Here is an 18,379-nt window from a genome sequence, read left to right on the forward strand (position 1 = left end):
TAAAACGATGAAATTTTAACATTTTGAAGAAATTTTATCTCAATGGAAACTATTTGAGGCATGATTAGTGTTGTATTAATCATATTATAACCTATTTTGTTATCAAATTAATGGTATTTACAAACTTTGATATGATATTAGTCATATTCTTTTTTCTAAAATTCAACAAATTAGCAATTAATGGTACCCGATTAATCCCCCGATTAATCTCCGCCTAGCCGATTAATCCTTTGACCGCAGTCCACCGACTAGCTAACGTCGAGCGATTTTTGTAACCTTGATGATTACTAAAGTTTTTTTTTTCTTTTGAAACTCGTACCTATCATTTAATTACTATCAAATTTTTATTTATTATATATTTTTTATTCTTTGATAATTAAATAATAATACAACATGCCAACAGTTTTTTATATATTTTAATATTTTCTATATTTTTTCATATTTTTATATACCAAGAAATAAAAATAAGATATTAAATATTTAAATGAAAACTAAGTATTATTAATAGAAAATGTAGTGACGATACATCTATCTATAGCGATCATTGTTTTATGTATGTACACAACCATATATCAATCAGAAATAAAAATCTACACACCAAAAATCTGATTCTTCCATTTTATTTAAATACAGAAAAAATAATTAATTTTTTTATTTAAAATATTTTATTTTATAGATTTGAAAAAAATAAATATATTTTTATTTTAATATTTTTTTTAAAAAAATGATATTTTTTTTCTATAAACAAATCTTTATATTGAACTTTTTATTTAGTAATAACTAGTTTTATTTAAAATAAAAAAATAAAATAATCATGAGTAGTCTAATATTATGTAATGATAATTAATAAAAAAATAGTTATTTTGTAATGATTAATTTATTTTAAGAAAAAATTTAAAGTAATTAATAAAAAGGATCCAAATAAGAGATGTTTTTTTTTTAATTGTAGAGACCAAATAGCACGACCTTTTTTTTTTTTTTTTTTTTTTTTTTAAATTGTACAGACATTCTAATGTAGGTCACTTATCTTAACCACACGACCCATTGGTGCAAAGCTAATTATGATTATCTTTATCATTTTTTTAACATTGGTAAGCAAGCTCACGCCTCGCCTATAAAATTCAATATCTCACTCTTTTTTCTCCTATCTTCTCAACCTTGATCACCAACAAAGTAAAAACCTCCTTTGGAAATTGGAATCTAGAATCCTGATCTACATCTACTATCAGATATTATAAACATGATTCGTCAAATATCAGAATTCCAGTATTTGGCTCCTGAAGAGTACTCACCCCCTTTCTCCACCAACTTCACCATACGAGATCCAATATCTGTTCTCCATATGAGCAATTTCCTAACCAACATCCCCGACTACTTCTCAAAACCTCCTTCCTCTGTTAGCAACAACTCGACCTCTGATGAAGCTGACACGCAACAAAACGATATCATAGGCGAGCGAAAACGCAGAAGAATGATATCGAATAGGGAGTCAGCTCGAAGATCTAGGATAAGGAAACAAAAGCAACTGGATGAGCTTTTGTCACAACTTGTCCATCTTAGAACTGATAATCAGAGTATCATGGAGCATTTGAACCAGTTAGCAGAGAGACACGAAAAGGCACTCGAGGAGAATGAACGATTGAAGGAAGAGACTACTGATATTCGACAGAAGCTTGATGAAATCCGACAAGGCAACAACCCAACATAACTTCCGAAATAGTTTCTTTTGTTCTAAATCAATGGAAATATAACTTTAACTATATAAATCCATAACAAGATACGATCATTGTCTTATAACTATCAGCTTTCTGTACCTTCCAAATCAATATATCACTTTCTTGTTTCAACAACAAAGAATGGTGGAAATCGAATTTCTGTTATTCAAAAATCTTATTTGTGTGAATTATTACAGTCGATGAATTTGTTGAAGTCTTTTTACCACAAGGGAAATTTGATTCATTCCAATATCAGATAATATAAGTGCATTCTCCGTTGCTAATGATACTTACAATTACAAACGTCCCACTACTAATTATATGCAGATTAGGAGAAGGGCATGACGAAGAATGGAGTTGAAGACAATAATGTGGGGTAAGCTGGCAAGTTTTTTAACCAAAATATTGTCTTTTAAATAAATATTTACGAAATGCTTATGTTAAACTTATTTACAAGATTACAGTATTTTCTTTTTAAAAAAAATAAAATAAACTGCCATTATCTTCTAGCTCGTCAAAAGACGAAACGCCGCCTGCTGTTTCCAAAAAAGAAAAAAGAATAACGCCGCCTTGTTTGATCTCATCATCTCTCGCTCGAGAACCCCCACATAAGCCGCCGGTAAACCCTTTCCGGTAGCCCGTTTGCCGTGCCCGAGAACCCCCCTCGTACCTCCAAGAAAAATATATCACCCTAATGTTTCGTCGGGAAGTAAAGGTGCTGGTCGCTGGTTCAAGTGGATGGGAAAAAAATGAAGACTCAGCGATGGTAACCGGTCGTAGCCTTTTGCGAACAGGCTGAAGTCGGAGATCAGATGCTTTTGGAGCCTTGGTGGGCTGAGGAGGAAATCGAAATCCATTTCTTTCTTCTACTGTTTTTAATATAAAAAGGTTTGGTCTTTATCATATTAAACGTGACGAATACATTTTAAAATAAACAAAATAAATAATTTTTTCTTTTTAAATTAGGGATAATGATTTGAAAGGGTAACGAACTTTCAACTTTTGTCACATTTAGTCACTAAACTTTTTTTCGTTATCTATTTGCAATTGAACTATTGAATCTGTTCACCGGTCATAAGGGTAAAATGTGAACAGTTTCAATAGTTTAGTGGCAAATAGATAACGAAAAAAATGTGAACAAAATCGAAAGTTTGTTTCCCTCTAAAAAGTTCAATGACTAAATGTGAACAAACTTCCTATTGTATTATGTTTTACTAAATTATTTATTTTTGTTTGATTGTAGCAACATTTGTTGATGAAGAAATCTATGAAATAAAAAAACAAAATGTAACATCCGGATTTTCAGGTATCATAATTTAAGTATTTTTCTTTTGAGTTAAGAAGAGAGACTCGACGAGTTGACGCCTCAACTCGTCGAGTAAGGTCGCGACGGATGACTCGGATTAATGAATGGACTCGACAAGTCGGTGAGGCGACTCGACGAGTCCACGTTGTTGGCAGAAACCCTAAATCTTTGGGCCCAAGCCATATTTAAAGGCACTTATGGCCTTCAATTGCGACTACCTTTCCCATAAGTGAGAATCCTAGCGAGCTTGAGTGTGTAGAGTGAGAGGAAGAGCTATCTTGAGCTTTTTGGTGTGATAGATCTGGACCCTTCTAGGTCTAGAGAGCCGAGAATATGAAGCTTTAGTAGAGTAAACCTTGGGGTTCGAACTTAGGAAGCATAACCTTAACCAACAATCTGATGAAATAAAATGATGAGAGATAGGTGATGATAGGAAGGTGATGATAATTAGGTAAATAGATGATGATGAATATGTGATGTAGAATGAAAGGAGATACCATAACCTTAACCAGCAATGTGGTGAGGTAGTAATCTACTAGAGTATAGATGGTGACCACGAACTATTCTAGACAACCCATTGGAAACACCAACATGCCCATAACCTGTAGGTGATGAATTACAATTTCAGGCGATGTTATAACTACGTATTCATGCGATGATACTCTAACCCCTTCCTATGAATTACGAGTTTAGACGATGTTGTAACTACATATTCATGGGATGTCACAAATTTCGCATGCCAAATCAATGGTCATAATTCACATCAGTGAGAATGGTTCATTTTTTTGTAAAACCAAAATCAGATTGGAAATTTTGATTTTTATTTTGGAAAATGTCAAACCATTGGTTTTTTATTTCGGTTTTGGTTTTTTGTTTTTTTTAAAATATATTTTCATGGTTTTCTTTTTTTTTTTTTCTTTTTTTTTTATTTCATAGATTTCTTCATCAACAAATGTTGCTACAATTTAACAAAAATAAATAATTTGGTAAAACATAATACAAGAGGAAGTTTGTTCACATTTAGTCATTGAACTTTTTAGAGGGAAACGAAATTTCGATTTTGTTCATATTTAGTCACTAAACTTTTTTTCGTTATCTATTTGCTATTGAACTATTGAAACTGTTCACATTTTACCCCTATGACCGGCTGTTGAAAAAAAATTTAGTGACTAAATGTGACAAAACTCGAAAGTTCGCTACCCTTTCAAGTCATTATCCCTTTAAATTAACCATTTTGTGTGCATTTGGAGATATCTTGGCATACGTGAGTAGGATTCCAAACAATCGTTTCAGAATAGTTATTTTTTATGTGTAACTAATAAAAAAGACCTGACTGTGTTCGGGATCGATTTTTTTTTTATCTTGTGGTATTGTGAACTAAATAAGTTAAATTTTTTTAAATGTTAAAAAAAAAATTAACCAGTATTAAGAAAACCCATCTCAAGATAAAAGTCAAATACTTTACACTCTTTTGTTTTTTTTGCTGTTTTTTTTTCTTTCTTTTTGTGTAAGTATATAATGTTCTTTTATCTCTTTTCTTTCCAAAACAAAAGGAAAAATATTGAAAAAACATCATAAATGATCATTGTGGTTTTTCTTCAGATCTAGAATTTAATCTTCGTGGTTTAAAAACATCGTAGATGGTCTTTATTTTTTTCAAAACTTTTGATGTTTGGTCATTTTTGTTTATTACGTTTGCTTTCTACCGATAAATGAAGGGTATTTCCATCATTTAACTATCCAATGACCTTTTATGAGGTTTTCGTTATTTTATTTTTTTAAAGGAATGAAATTTTAATATCCAAGGGGTCTCTCTCTCTCTCTCTCTCTCTCTCTCTCTCTCTCTCTCTTCCACCTGCACACCAACTCATCTTAAATTCCTTTCTTCCTAGATGCAACAATCTATCTACCCAATTGAGATCTCTAACCTTTGAAGCTTTGTCTACCACATAATCCTCTAAAAATGAAACCCACCTTCTTCGTCTTCTCCATCAAGGTCTGCTACCAGGCGTCAGTGCTTGTTTTAAAACAAAGGACCATAATGCCAACTTTGGTGTGAGTATTATATACCCATCGCGACTCGTAAGTTTCCAAGACAAGAGGGGATTTGAATTAGATGCTCAGACAGACATGAAAGAGGCTTTGACAAGTGAGATTGAGGTGTTAATGGTGGTTGCCCCTCGATCACCACCATATGACCAGATCCACGTCGTTGAGCGCCAATCGAATCATACGAGTCAACAATTTCATTTTCCATTTTTTCACAACTAATAACAATCAATAACTTGTATGATCGAACACAAAAGAAAACTATTTCCACTCATTAACAGGTGTGTGAATGTGGAAATTGCCAATCGCTTCTTGTGTTGTTTCTTCAGCCTCTTTTTCTGTTCTCTTTTGTTCATCATTCTACTTTCATGCTCCTTTTTATAGTTTTTCGCCTATAGATTAGATTTGGTTATAAGGAGGTTGTGATGATTTCCTTTTTTAAAGATAATTAGATCATCAGATTAGGGAAATGGTGAAGTTTCAACCTATTTCATTGTTAAAGAACATATATGGAGGTTGTCGTGACTTAGAGAGAGAGAGGGGGAGGGGAGAAAGATAAATAGATAGAAAGAGAGAGAGAGAGAGAGAGCGAGAGAAAGAGAGACCTTGGATATTAAATTTCATTTTCTTTCTTTTAAAAAAATAAAATAAAATAAAACCTCATAAAAGGTCCTTGGATAGTTAAATGATAGAAATACACTTCATTTAATGGTAGAAAGCTAACGAAGTGTCACACCTCAAAACCATGAACGGCGGAAACGTTCTGGGGTGGAGGACGTCATGTAAAGTATCACAACACAGTATAACAGTAAATAAGCAAACAACATCATCCATTGCATTAAATATATAATTTTAATACAAGCGTGTTCTGTACAGTTATAGACACCAAAAATGTAAATCAAAATAATAAGATGAGTCTTGAATGTGCTCCATCTTCTCAAGAGCTGGCCTCGGTACCTATCTACTGATGACCTGAGAATACCAGTTATTTTGAAAGAGTTTATCAGCATAAAGCTGGTGAGTTCATAAGTATTTTAGTGTCGGTTTTGTTATCAAAACGATTGAACATGTCTCAAGGGTAAGTTTGTAAAATGTATGTAAATGTTTGTAACTGTTTGTAAACGTTTGAATCCCTCAGAAAAACCTATATTTTCTATTAAAGTAGCCTTCTACCAAGGCTTAACTGTTTTGTATGTTCGTTTGTTGTAAAAATGTGAAATTTCCCAATTGTAACTATCATTAACAAAATATAGTTTGTACATAAATGTTTAAGTGAAATAATCACTAAGTATATGTAATGGGTAAATTGTTGTAGTACTGTAGTGTTGTATTATAGGAACTACTGCTGTACTAACTACCTTAAACCGAATTTATATTAAGGTATCATGTGATTTGTTGTACCATACTATCGATTGGATAAACAACGACAAATGTGGGTCGTAAAATGATATGACGTTTGGCACCTGCAGACCTGCAGGTCCGGCTGTAGCTAGCAGTAAGGTGTAGGACACTCTAGAACATGTAAGCACTTTGTATAAGTGTTATAAGTCCTAATGGTTGCATTTAAGTTGTTGTGGGACAAGGCTAAAGGGGTTTAAAGTTCCAAAGGACCTTGTATGAGTGTTTACTCTTCAAATACCAACACACATGGAGTTTACGGTTGTAAACTATAGAGTTTACGGTTGTAAACTCCCAACCATGGGGTATTGTGTGTTTTGAAGTTCCAAATGATTCCTAAAATTATTCCAACTTGGTGGTTAAATTCTTGGAAGGGTTTAAGACCTAGAAACACTCCTTTGAGGAGTTTACGGCCCCAAGGCCAATTCCCTTAGAGTTTATGACCGTAAACTCTTAAGGATGAGGGTTTTTGATCTTTTCAAGTCTCATGCACAAGTGGTATGTATAGGTTCTAGGCTTATATTCCAAGCATATGAAGACCCTTGACACACTTTGGTGCCCTTTTTATGATTTTACGGCTCATGAACCATGTCATGGCCGTAAACTCACTTTTCAAAGTGATTCTTATGTGTTTAAGGCCCTTGATGTATTGGGAACAAGTCTAGGTGAAAGTCTAAGGACTTAGGTGCCTTAAAAGCACCATTTTGAGCATCATTATGGAGTTTACGGCCTAAGATATTATTGGGCCGTGAACTCCCAAACTTGGGTGGTTTTTGCTTGATTTCATGTCCCTAACACACTCCTATACAAGTCCAAGGCAGCAGTATATCACGGGCGATAGTCTGGGCTTCGTTTCGGGAGTTTACCGTCCAAGAACACCTTGGGGAGTAAACTCCTAAATCTAGTAATTTAGCCACCTAAATCATGTTATAACTACATAATAAGCATTATAAGACAACTAGAGAAGTGTACTCACGATTTGAGATGAAAACCCGAAGATCCGTGAGAGAGAAAATGGATTTTCTCTAGTTGGAAATGTGAATGATGAATGAATTTCGTTCAGAAATCTATTTATAGTCCTGAAATATTTTCGACAGAAAATATTTTTATTCCTGAAATGATTTCTAATATAACAGAGTATTGGAATAACAGTGTTGCACAAAATCATAGTGCATCCACTCTCCTGATATTTACTGAAGTGTAAACCCTGAATTACTCAAACTTATACGAAAAAGTCTGAATATTGACTACGATTGTTATAACTTCTATTGAAGTGATATTGTTTGTAAAGAATGGAAATTTCGGGTTGTCACATCATCCCCCTGTTAGAAGGAAGTTCGTCCTGAAATTAGAATTTAAGCAAATAGGTAGTTACAAATAACTAAGCGAAAAGATGAGGGTATTTCAGTTTCATCTGATCCTCGCATTCCCAAGTGAATTCCGGTGCTCGCTTGGTGTTCCAGCGAACCTTCACGATCGGGATACGGCTTTGCTTTGTCTGCCTGACCTCACTGTCCATGATCTCTACCGGTTCTTCCACGAAGTTGAGGCTCTCGTTGATCTTGATCTCATCGAGTGGGATTACACGAGTCTCATCGGACAGACACTTTTTCAAGTTAGATACGTGGAATGTAGAATGTACGTTACGAAGTGTGTCGGGTAGGTCGAGTTTGTAAGCTATGGGGCCGACTCTTGCGATAATATCGAAAGGCCCTATGTACCTCGAATTAAGCTTCCCACGCTTACCGAAGCGTATCAAGCCTTTCCAGGGTGAGACTTTGAGAAGGACTCGGTCTCCCACCTAAAATTCCAAAGGTTTTCTTCGCTTATCAGTGTAGCTCTTCTGTCGGTCTCTAGAGGCTGACAATCGTTCACGGATCTGAACGATTTTCTATGTCGTTTCTCGAATGATCTTCGGACCGGTGAGAGTACTGTCAGAAGCTTTCCCCCTAGCTAATTGGGTATCACCCACCTCAGCCCAACACAGAGGGGATCTGCACTTTCGGCTGTAGAGGGCTTCAAATGGAGCAACCTTGATACTGGTGTGATAACTGTTATTATAGGAAAACTCGAAAAGGGGTAAATAAGTATCACATGCCTTTCCAAAGTCAATCACACATGCTCTCATCATATCTTCTAGTGTTTGGATGGTTCTCTCACTTTGTCCGTCGGTCTGTGGATGGTAGGCTGTGCTCATGTCCAGCCTTGTTCCCAAGGAATGTTTTAGTGATTGCCAGAATCTTGAGGTGAACCTACTATCTCTATCGGAGATAATGGACATAGGTAGACCATGTAGCCGTACGATTTCCCTAATGTATGTTCTCGTAAGTTTCTCCATCTTGTCGGTTTCTTTGATAGGTAGGAAGTGTGCAGACTTGGTCAATCTATCGACGATGATCCATATGGTATCAAGTCCACCCGTTGTCTTGGGCAACTTGGTTATGAAATCCATAGTGATCCGCTCCCACTTCCATTCTGGAATCTCTGGTTGTTGCAGTAAACCGGAGGGCTTCTGGTACTCGACCTTAACCATTGCGCAAGTAAGGCATTTACTTACGAAGGTAGCAATCTCCGCTTTCATATTAGGCCACCAGTATAGCTTTTTAAGATCCAGATACATCTTATCTGAACCGGGATGGACGGAATACCTAGTGTTGTGCACCTCGGTCATGACCAAGTCTCGGAAACCACCGTGTTTCGGTGTCCAGATCCGGTTCATGAAATATAAGGCTCCGTCACCCTTGGCTTCTAAATTCTTGTCAATTCCTCTAAGGGAATCACTCGTCACATTTTCAGGTTTCATGGCTTCAAGTTGGGCCGCCTGAATTTGTTTAGACAAGTGTGAATGGATGGTTATTGACAATCCCTTGACCCTGAGACCAGAATATTCCTTCCGACTTAGGGCATCTGCTACCACGTTGGCTTTACCCGGATGATAACGAATATCGCATTCGTAGTCACTGAGTAGCTCGACCCACCGTCGTTGTCTCATGTTGAGCTCCTTCTGATCGAATATGTGTTGTAAACTCTTGTGGTCGGTAAAAATAGTGCTTTTTGTCCCGTACAAGTAATGTCTCCAGATCTTCAGAGCAAACACCACTGCTCCTAGTTCAAGATCGTGGGTCGTGTAGTTAACTTCGTGTGTCTTCAACTGTGTGGAGACGTAGGCGATGACTGTGACATCCCCAAAATCACGGCCAGAAAAGACCGGTTTGTTTATGCTTTGTTTAAAAATCAGAGTAACATTTTAAATAAAAGTGTTGCGGAATTTGTCCCAAAACAATAATATGATAAAGATTTATCAAAAGCATTTCCATAGAAATGTATTTCATTAAAAGACTCGGGATGTCATGTTCGTACAGATCAAAAGCATAAACAGTACAATACAAGCCTTACTACATTATTTCATATCTACAGGCCTATATCCGTAATCCCTCGTCCAAACATCATATATATGCTCAAGCGCCACTACCTGTAATACATAAAACTGAGTGGGTCAGGCTTGGGAGCCTGGTGAGCACATAGGGTTTTCAACCCACAATAAATAGTTTATTAATTTCATCAATCAACAATAACCCGATTACCCGTTCCCGTTATCCTCACTTTACGTCCCTAAACACCTATCATAAGGGACCTAGCCTAAGGATCATCATCGGGACGGACACTGCTACTAAGGGGATTCCTCAGCAATAAATGTCCTAATAGGCAACCATGTGGGGGATGGAGTACATCTGGTGAGCACACAGTTCAAATAAACACACAGTTCAAATAAACACCTACAGGTTGCGAGCCTGCTAGTGTTCCACTGGACTGTCTAGAATAGTCCGTGGTCGTCATCTATACTCCGCTAGATGACTGGATCATCAATAACATCTATAACGAGGCCTCTCATTATTTTATTTTGTCACACAGCAACTATTACATCTACCCATGTTTTACCCAACACATTTTGTAGATATAAAATACATATACAGTTTAAATCTTTGAAAACATGTATAAAACGTTCATCCAACATAGATAGCAAGTATTCAGATAATATGCACAAATAGCACGTAATTTATATTAAATACTTCATATCTATGTGTAAGTTGAAAGTAAATATGCACTCACCTGAAAAGGTGGTGATTCCGAACTCAGACAGCGCTTTGCTTCTTAAAAAGAATTTTCTTCGACGAAACCTAGTATTATTACCACTAGAGTTTAGTTTATTATTCGTCGAGACTAATTAATAGTCTAGCTATTATTATTATTATTATATAAGCGTCAAAAAAATACTTATATAACCCATAATAATAGCCCAAGTATTTATTATAAGTTCCTAATAACGTTACTATAATTAAATAAAAGCTATATTAAAAATAGCGTAGGCGTAGCTCACTTACAGCGGGTTTTATAGAAAACCGGGCTTTGCTTGGAGCAGCGTTCCTGAGCCGAAAAGCTCTTCTTCTCGGAGCCTTCGAGAACTCCGGGGCTTCCGCGTTGTGCTAGGGAGGTTCCCTAGGCTTTTCGGGGGATTTCGGGGCTAGAGAGAGGTTCTAGAGAGAGAGAGAGAGAGTAAAGAGAAGAAAGAATGGGAAAGGTGTGAAGAAAATGAGGGTGGGAGAGGTGGTATTTATAGTGTGAAATGTGGCTGAACTTGGTGCCACATGTCACCATCTGGTGGCAAGCCTTGGGGAGAAAGCAATGGCCAAGATTGTGCCACATCACCCATTTTCGCACAGCACACTTCCGACTTCTAAAATCTGTAACTTTCACATACGACCTCCGTTTTTGACGTTCTTTATATCCACGCATAGGTAATAATAAGATCTACAACTTTCATTTTGACACCGTCAGCTAATTCTCGACCGATCTTAAATTTAACAGTACAAGGAGATTATACTGTTAAACGTCTGCGTAAAATTAATAACTTCTACATACGGACTCTGTTTTTGTCTGTCTTTTTACCGTTGATTTCCTATTAATGAGATCTTCAACTCTCATTTACATTGCGTAAGCCAAAAACCGCTCGAACTAAAATTCGAGTTTCAGGCCGTGCACTGCTAAGCCGAATCTTAGAAAAATCATAACTTCTTCATACGAAGTCAGATTTGGGCGTTCTTTTTATCGATGTTCTTAGTTTAACATATTCTACGACTTTTGTTTAGATTGATAAGGCTAAAAAGTCTTCTATCGTAAATTCACTATTTACGTCTCCCGGTGCCGTGCCGGTTTTGCCGTAAAACTTCGGCGGGCCATAACTTCTTCGTTATAGCTCGGATTTCGGCATTCTTTATATGTACAGAACCCATGAGACGTATTCTACAACTTTATGTAGAGATATCGGGATTATCTCACACTTTAATTTTGACGCTCATTTTTATTCTTTATTAATTATACATTTATAATTAAATAATAAACACATAAACACACATAATTCACATAATACTCAAATATTTTATATTTATTACTTCAAAAAGAGTTACAATAGTTGACCTAGACGATTACATTGACAAAAATGCTTAGCCCTGAAAACCCGGGCGTTACAATGACCTTACCTCGCTGCATCAGAACACACCCGAGCCCTTGATTCGATGCATCGCAATAGACTACGAAGTCTTCTATCCCTTTGGGGAGATATAGTATTGGTGTGATGCACAAGGCTCGCTTGAGCGTTGGAACGCTCTTTCCTGTTTCTCTTCCCAGTCAAAGGCCACGCCTTTCTGGGTCAGGGTTGTAAGAGGTTTCGCAATTCGAGAGAAGTTCTGTATGAATCTGCGGTAGTAGCCAGCGAGGCCTAGAAATTGATGAATTTCAGTAGGCGTCTTCGGTGCTGACCAGTTCTCAATGGCTTTAATTTTGGATGGGTCCACTTGGATTCCCTCTTCGCTTACCACGTGTCCAAAGAATTCGACTCTTCGGATCCAAAATTCACATTTCGAGAACTTCGCATAGAGTTTCTCCGTTCGTAAAGTTCCTAGAACTTGTCGCAGGTGATCGCCATGCTCTTTCTTACTTCGAGTGTAGATCAGGATTTCGTCAATGAAAACGATGACGAACTGATCCAAGTAAGGTCGGCATACTCTGTTCATCAGATCCATGAAAACTACGGGCGCATTGGTCAATCCGAATGGCATTACCACGAACTCGTAGTGTCCGTAACGAGTTCGGAAGGCTGTCTTTCGAACATCCTCCTTTAGTACTCGTAACTGGTGATATCCGGATCTCAGATCAATTTTGGAGAAGTAACTCGCCCCTTGCAGTAGGTCAAATAGATTGTCTATGCGAGGCAGAGGGTAATGATTTTTGACCGTCAGTTTGTTGAGTTCTCTGTAGTCGATACACATACGGAATGATCCGTCTTTCTTCTTAACAAACAAGACCGGTGCTCCCCAAGGTGAGAAACATGGTCTTATGAAGCCCTTGCTGAGCAGTTCGTTAAGTTGACCAGATAGTTCCTGCATCTCTACTGGTGCTAATCGGTAGGGCGACTTGGCTACTGGGATAGCTCCTGGGACTAAGTCGATTCTGAACTCGACCTGTCGTTGCGGAGGTAATCCTAGTAGCTCTTCTGGTAAAATGTCGGGGAAGTCGCTCACTACTGGAATGTTCTTTAGTTCTTTCGTTTCGAGGTTCGTGTTGACGATGTGAGCAAGGAATGCATGGTATTCTTTACGCAGATACTTCTATTCTTGAATACTTGATATAATACGAAGACTCGCACCGGGTTTGTCGCCGTAGACGATGAGAGTTTCATTAGACGAGAGGTTTAGACGGACTGCTTTCTCGTAGCACATGACGTCGGCGCGATGAAGACTCAACCAATCTATGCCGATGATAACATCAAAGCTTTTAATCGAGACCGACATAAGGTCGATTGGGAATGAATGGTTATCTAGAGTTACGGTACAGCCTAAGTATATGCTATTGGTGTTTTCTGTTTTCCCATTAGCCATTTCTACTGTGAATTGTTCTTTAAGTGCGTGTGGTTGTTGTTTAAGCATGCGAGCAAATATATGGTTCACGAAGCTTCGCTCCGCTCCACTATCAAACATAATGCATGCATAGGAGTTATCGAGGAGGAACGTACCTGTTACCACCGTCGGGTCAGCAACTGCTTCCTCATGGCCTATTGCTAGTACTCTCCCTGCTCCCCAACATTCTTCGCTTTGGGGCAGTCCCTCTTATAGTGGCCTGTTTCACCACATCCATAGTAGGTCGGGCTCGCGCCAGAGCCGGGGACTTAGGTGATCGGCCTCGCCGGGGATTTACAGAAATGGACGGTGTGTCCTTTCCTATTGCAATTAGAGCACTGCATTTCACGGCAGGGGCCGTTATGGTGGAAGTTGCATTTGTTGCACTTAGGCAAACTCCCAGCATACTGCCTCACCGGAGCAGTAGCAGCAGCAAGGGTTATCGCGGCATGCACAGCCACAACTTGCTGCTTTTTGGTAGCTCGCTGTCTCTTCTTTTCTTCCCAGAACTTCCGCTTAGTGTCAGCGGGTTTGGAGGGTTCCGAGATGGCTAGGGTGGTTGTTGTTGCAGGGGTTTTGACTTAATGGTCAATGAGTCGCTGTGCCAGTCCCTTGGCACTGTCGAAGGTAGCGGGGTTTGATGATAGGACATTCCCCTGATATGGAGGCACTAGCCCCCATATGTACCTTTCGATCTTTTTCCCTTCAGTGGGAACCATATTGGGGCAGAGGGCCATGAGTTCGCTGAATCTGGCGGTATAAGCGACAATGTTGGTGCCCTTCATGGTCAGGCTCCAAAGCTCCTGCTCTAATTTTTGGATTTCGCCCCTTGGGCAGTATTCCTCAATCATGAGGTCTTTCATCGTTTCCCAGCCCATGTCGTTGGCTACGACGAGGGTTAGAGCTTTAACGTGGCCATTCCACCACGTTAGGGCCTTTCCTTCAAATGTGCGTGCGACATATTTGACTTTGCTCACCGCAGGGCATGAACAGATTTTGAAGACTGATTCAGTCTTCTCGAACCATTGCGAGACGGCAATGACTCTGCCAGTGCCATGGAAGGACATCGGCTTACAGTTGGTGAAATCCTTGTAGGAGCACTCTCTCGAGTGCACCGGAGTTTCCACCGGAATAGAGTTAACAGGGGTTCCACCTCTGCTGGCATCAGTAGAGTGATACTGTGCCATGGCAGTTGCCACTGCTGCAGCTACGGCAGCATTTAGTGCTGCAGTATCGATGACCGGAGGTGGAGGAGGCGGTGGAGGTGCAGGGTTATTCCGGGGAGATTTGCGAGGAGGCATCTTTCAACTATAAGTTTATAAAGATGAGCAAAGTGGTAAGAATCAATTTGTAAGTAAGGTGAGAGTGACACATGGACTAACTAACCATAGTCCCACAGTTTGAATGAGTGTTTGAGATCACAACAAAGAATATTAGTATGAAAACACAATTGTACCGATTTTTCCCACAGATTAGATAGACATCAATAATACTGGTATTACCGATGTAATAAGTTCAGGGAAAATCGACCTAACAATAGGTCTTACATCATACCATACAGAAAAGTTTGAAGGTTCTTAGAATCCTAATTAGAGTACTGAAAGTTAGGAATATTTTATAGATAGTTGCTATTTAGAGCACAAATGTTAAAGGCTATTCCTTAACCAAAAGACAGAGATGTGCTAGACATCTTCTAACGGCGATGGGAAATCCTTGGGCGAACCCTGAGGTCTGCCACTTGACGAAGCACCTCCTGAAGGTGTCGCTCCTGACCCCTCTAACGGGCTCGAAGTTCCAAGACTTCAGCTCAGGAGGCAGCCAGTTGTTGCTGCAGGGTTTCATTGGTTCTCCGGGTCCGTTCCATGTCTTCTTCAAGACGGCGGATGCAGACTGTGTTGACACCAAAGTTAGCATCAATCTCCATGACCCGGTCGATGGTTGCTCGACCTTGCTCAACATTACAAGCTATTCTGCAGATAATGACGGGCAGTGCTCGGTCAGCAGAACTACCTTCGCTGACGTTGTAAAAGCTTTGGTTCCCAAAGTATGGTAAGGGTTGACCCTGTTCGTCACACCAGCGATTCAAGTTGGTTGCCTACAAAGGTGTAGGACCTGGAAAAGGTGGTCGAGGGTTGTTGTTCGGGGCTTGACCTACTGGAGGTAGGTTGTTGACTTCAGGCTCAGAGTCAGATCCATCCGAGAAGCCTTCAGCTTGATGATCATCCAACGGAATTTGGTGCTCATCATCGGACTCTGCTTCGAGCCATCCTGCGTTGCCTTCATTTGGAAAGTACGGGTCGCTGTGATGGAATCCAACCATTTAAATCTACGCGAGAAGAGAGGTATAAGGATATAGTGTATATGTAGCTAGTAGTACAAAATACACCTATAGTATTTTAAGTTTAGGTTCTACTGATCGTCTTGTAGTATTGTTGGTAAGTTTTTAGGCTTGTTAACATATCACAACCATTCTAGGGCATATGCTAATCACTCCTCGGACTAGCATAGTTGATCAGGCTATGCCATTCCCAGAACTGACCGTACATCCCCGAGCTCACTTATAAAATTTAACAATCGTAATACTTTTGTTCTTGTCATTGTGACACTGATTTTAGTATGAATGCAGACTAGTATACTTAATTAAATATTTTAATATTTAAAGTATAGACTCTTGGTCAGAGTGCTTTAATCCCTAATGGGTTGATAGTTTCGTATATCTTTTATGGGTTGATATACTTGATTCACTATAAACAATGCTCTGATACCAATCTGTCACACCCCAAAACCATGAACGGAGGAAACGTTCTGGGGTGGAGGACGTCATGTAACGTATCACAACACAGTATAACAGTAAATAAGCAAAAAACATCATCCATTGCATTAAATATATAATTTTAATACAAGCGTGTTTTGTACAGTTATAGACACCAAAAATGTAAATCAAAATAATAAGATGAGTCTTGAATGCGCTCCATCTTCTCAAAAGCTGGCCTCGGTACCTGTCTACTGTTGACCTGAGAATACAAGTTATTTTGAAAGAGTTTATAAGCATAAAGCTGGTGAGTTCATAAGTATTTTAGTGTCGGTGTTTGTTATCAAAACGATTGAACATGTCTCAATGGTAAGTTTGTAAAATGTATGTAAATGTTTGAATCCCTCAGAAAAACCTATATTTTCTATTAAAGTAGCCTTCTACCAAGGCTTAACTGTTTTGTATGTTCGTTTGTTGTAAAAATGTGAAATTTCCCAAGTGTAACTATCATTAACAAAATATAGTTTGTACATAAATGTTTAAGTGAAATAATCACTAAGTATATGTAATGGGTAAATTGTTGTAGTACTGTAGTGTTGTATTATAGGAACTACTACTGTACTAACTACCTTAAACAGAATTTATATTAAGGTATCATGTGATTTGTTGTACCATAATATCGACTGGATAAACAACGAGAAATGTAGGTCGTAAAATGATATGACGTTTGGCACCCGCAGACCTGCAGGTCCGGCTGTAGCTAGCAGCAAGGTGTAGGATAGTCAATCCAGTATAGATCTATACGCAAACTCACGCTCTCCCTCCAAGAGACTTTGGCAACAACCCGGGCCATGACATTTAAAGCATGCTCCGATATAGTGGATCACAATTCTGTCAATGTATATATGTGTCTGTAATGTATTGTTACTCGTTCTAGTATCATTGTATATGTTCTTATAGTATAGTTGTATATGTTCTCTTTCTAGTATAGTTGTATATGTTCTCATAGTATAGTTGTATATGTTATCCTTCTAGTATAGTTGTCTACATCCTCATAGTATAGTTGTCTATGTTCTCTTTCTAGTATAGTTGTATATGTTCTCATAGTATAGTTGTATATGTTCTCATAGTAACAAGCATTGACTCATGAATGAACTAACTCATTGATCTAACAATAGTATGTGTATGATCCTGTGTTACCACGATGGTAACTTACAAATGATTTAACTAGTAGGTATTAACATGGAAGAACTTTTATGACCATACATGTACACATGATATATAAGTAATATTGAAACGACCTTCAGACGGCTACCCGATATCCCACCAGACCACATCCAAATCGAGGAAAAGGAAATAGGGCGTGCGTCCTTCCTAAGCCTTTTAAAAATTGATTATATAACTATACATATACAGGCATGCAATTTATAATAAGTATAACGAAGTTTAAGTAAAAGTGTTTGATAAGTAAAATAGTTTGTAAAACAGTTGGAAGTAAAACAACTTTGATAAACAGTTTGAATAGTAGTAAAATCATTGGCTTATTAGTTATTAATCACATGTGATTGATGTAATAACTATAAGTATTTAAGTTGTATTCCCCCCTGCCCATAAAAGCATTTAAAACATTTAAAGTGTTTCAAAGGTTAATTAAAGGGGTATAAACTCACTTGTGGTGAGTAGATTGGATTGAAGTGTCAGATACTGTGCTAGGTGGCAAACGGAGACTTGTTCACACGCATGAGCCTAGTTATCATATAATGAGCATATATATGACTAATTAGCCAAATAATAACTAATGAAATAAGTTGGGACACTCTAGAACATGTAAGCACTTTGTATAAGTGTTATAAGTCCTAATGGTTGCATCTAAGTTGTTGTGGGACAAGGCTAAAGGGGTTTAAAGTTCCAAAGGACCTTGTATGAGTGTTTACTCTTCCAATACCAACACACATGGAGTTTAGGGTTGTAAAGTCTTGAGTTTACGGCTGTAAACTCCCAACCATGGGGTATTGTGTGTTTTGAAGTTCGAAATGATTCCTAAAATTATTCCAACTTGGTGGTTAAATTCTTGGAAGGGTTTAAGACCTAGAAACACTCCTTTGAGGAGTTTACGGCCCCAAGGCCAATTCCCTTAGAGTTTACGGCCATAAACTCTTAAGGATGAGGGTTTTTGATGTTTTCAAGTCTCATGCACAAGTGGTAT

General features: G+C 38.1%; 1 protein-coding gene across 1 annotated transcript; it reads left to right on the forward strand.

Annotated features, from left to right (window-relative positions):
* The first annotated feature begins 1,240 nt into the window (after positions 1-1,240).
* LOC145036073 (uncharacterized) lies at positions 1,241-1,708 on the forward strand. The gene has a single exon (XM_078984553.1). The coding sequence runs from the start codon at positions 1,241-1,243 to the stop codon at positions 1,706-1,708; it is 468 nt and encodes a 155-aa protein (XP_078840679.1).
* Positions 1,709-18,379: the final 16,671 nt, after the last annotated feature.

The sequence above is a fragment of the Lactuca saligna genome, chromosome 3 (assembly GCF_052625555.1).
Source record: "Lactuca saligna cultivar CGN05327 chromosome 3, ASM5262555v1, whole genome shotgun sequence".
Classification (NCBI taxonomy): Eukaryota; Viridiplantae; Streptophyta; class Magnoliopsida; order Asterales; family Asteraceae; genus Lactuca; species Lactuca saligna.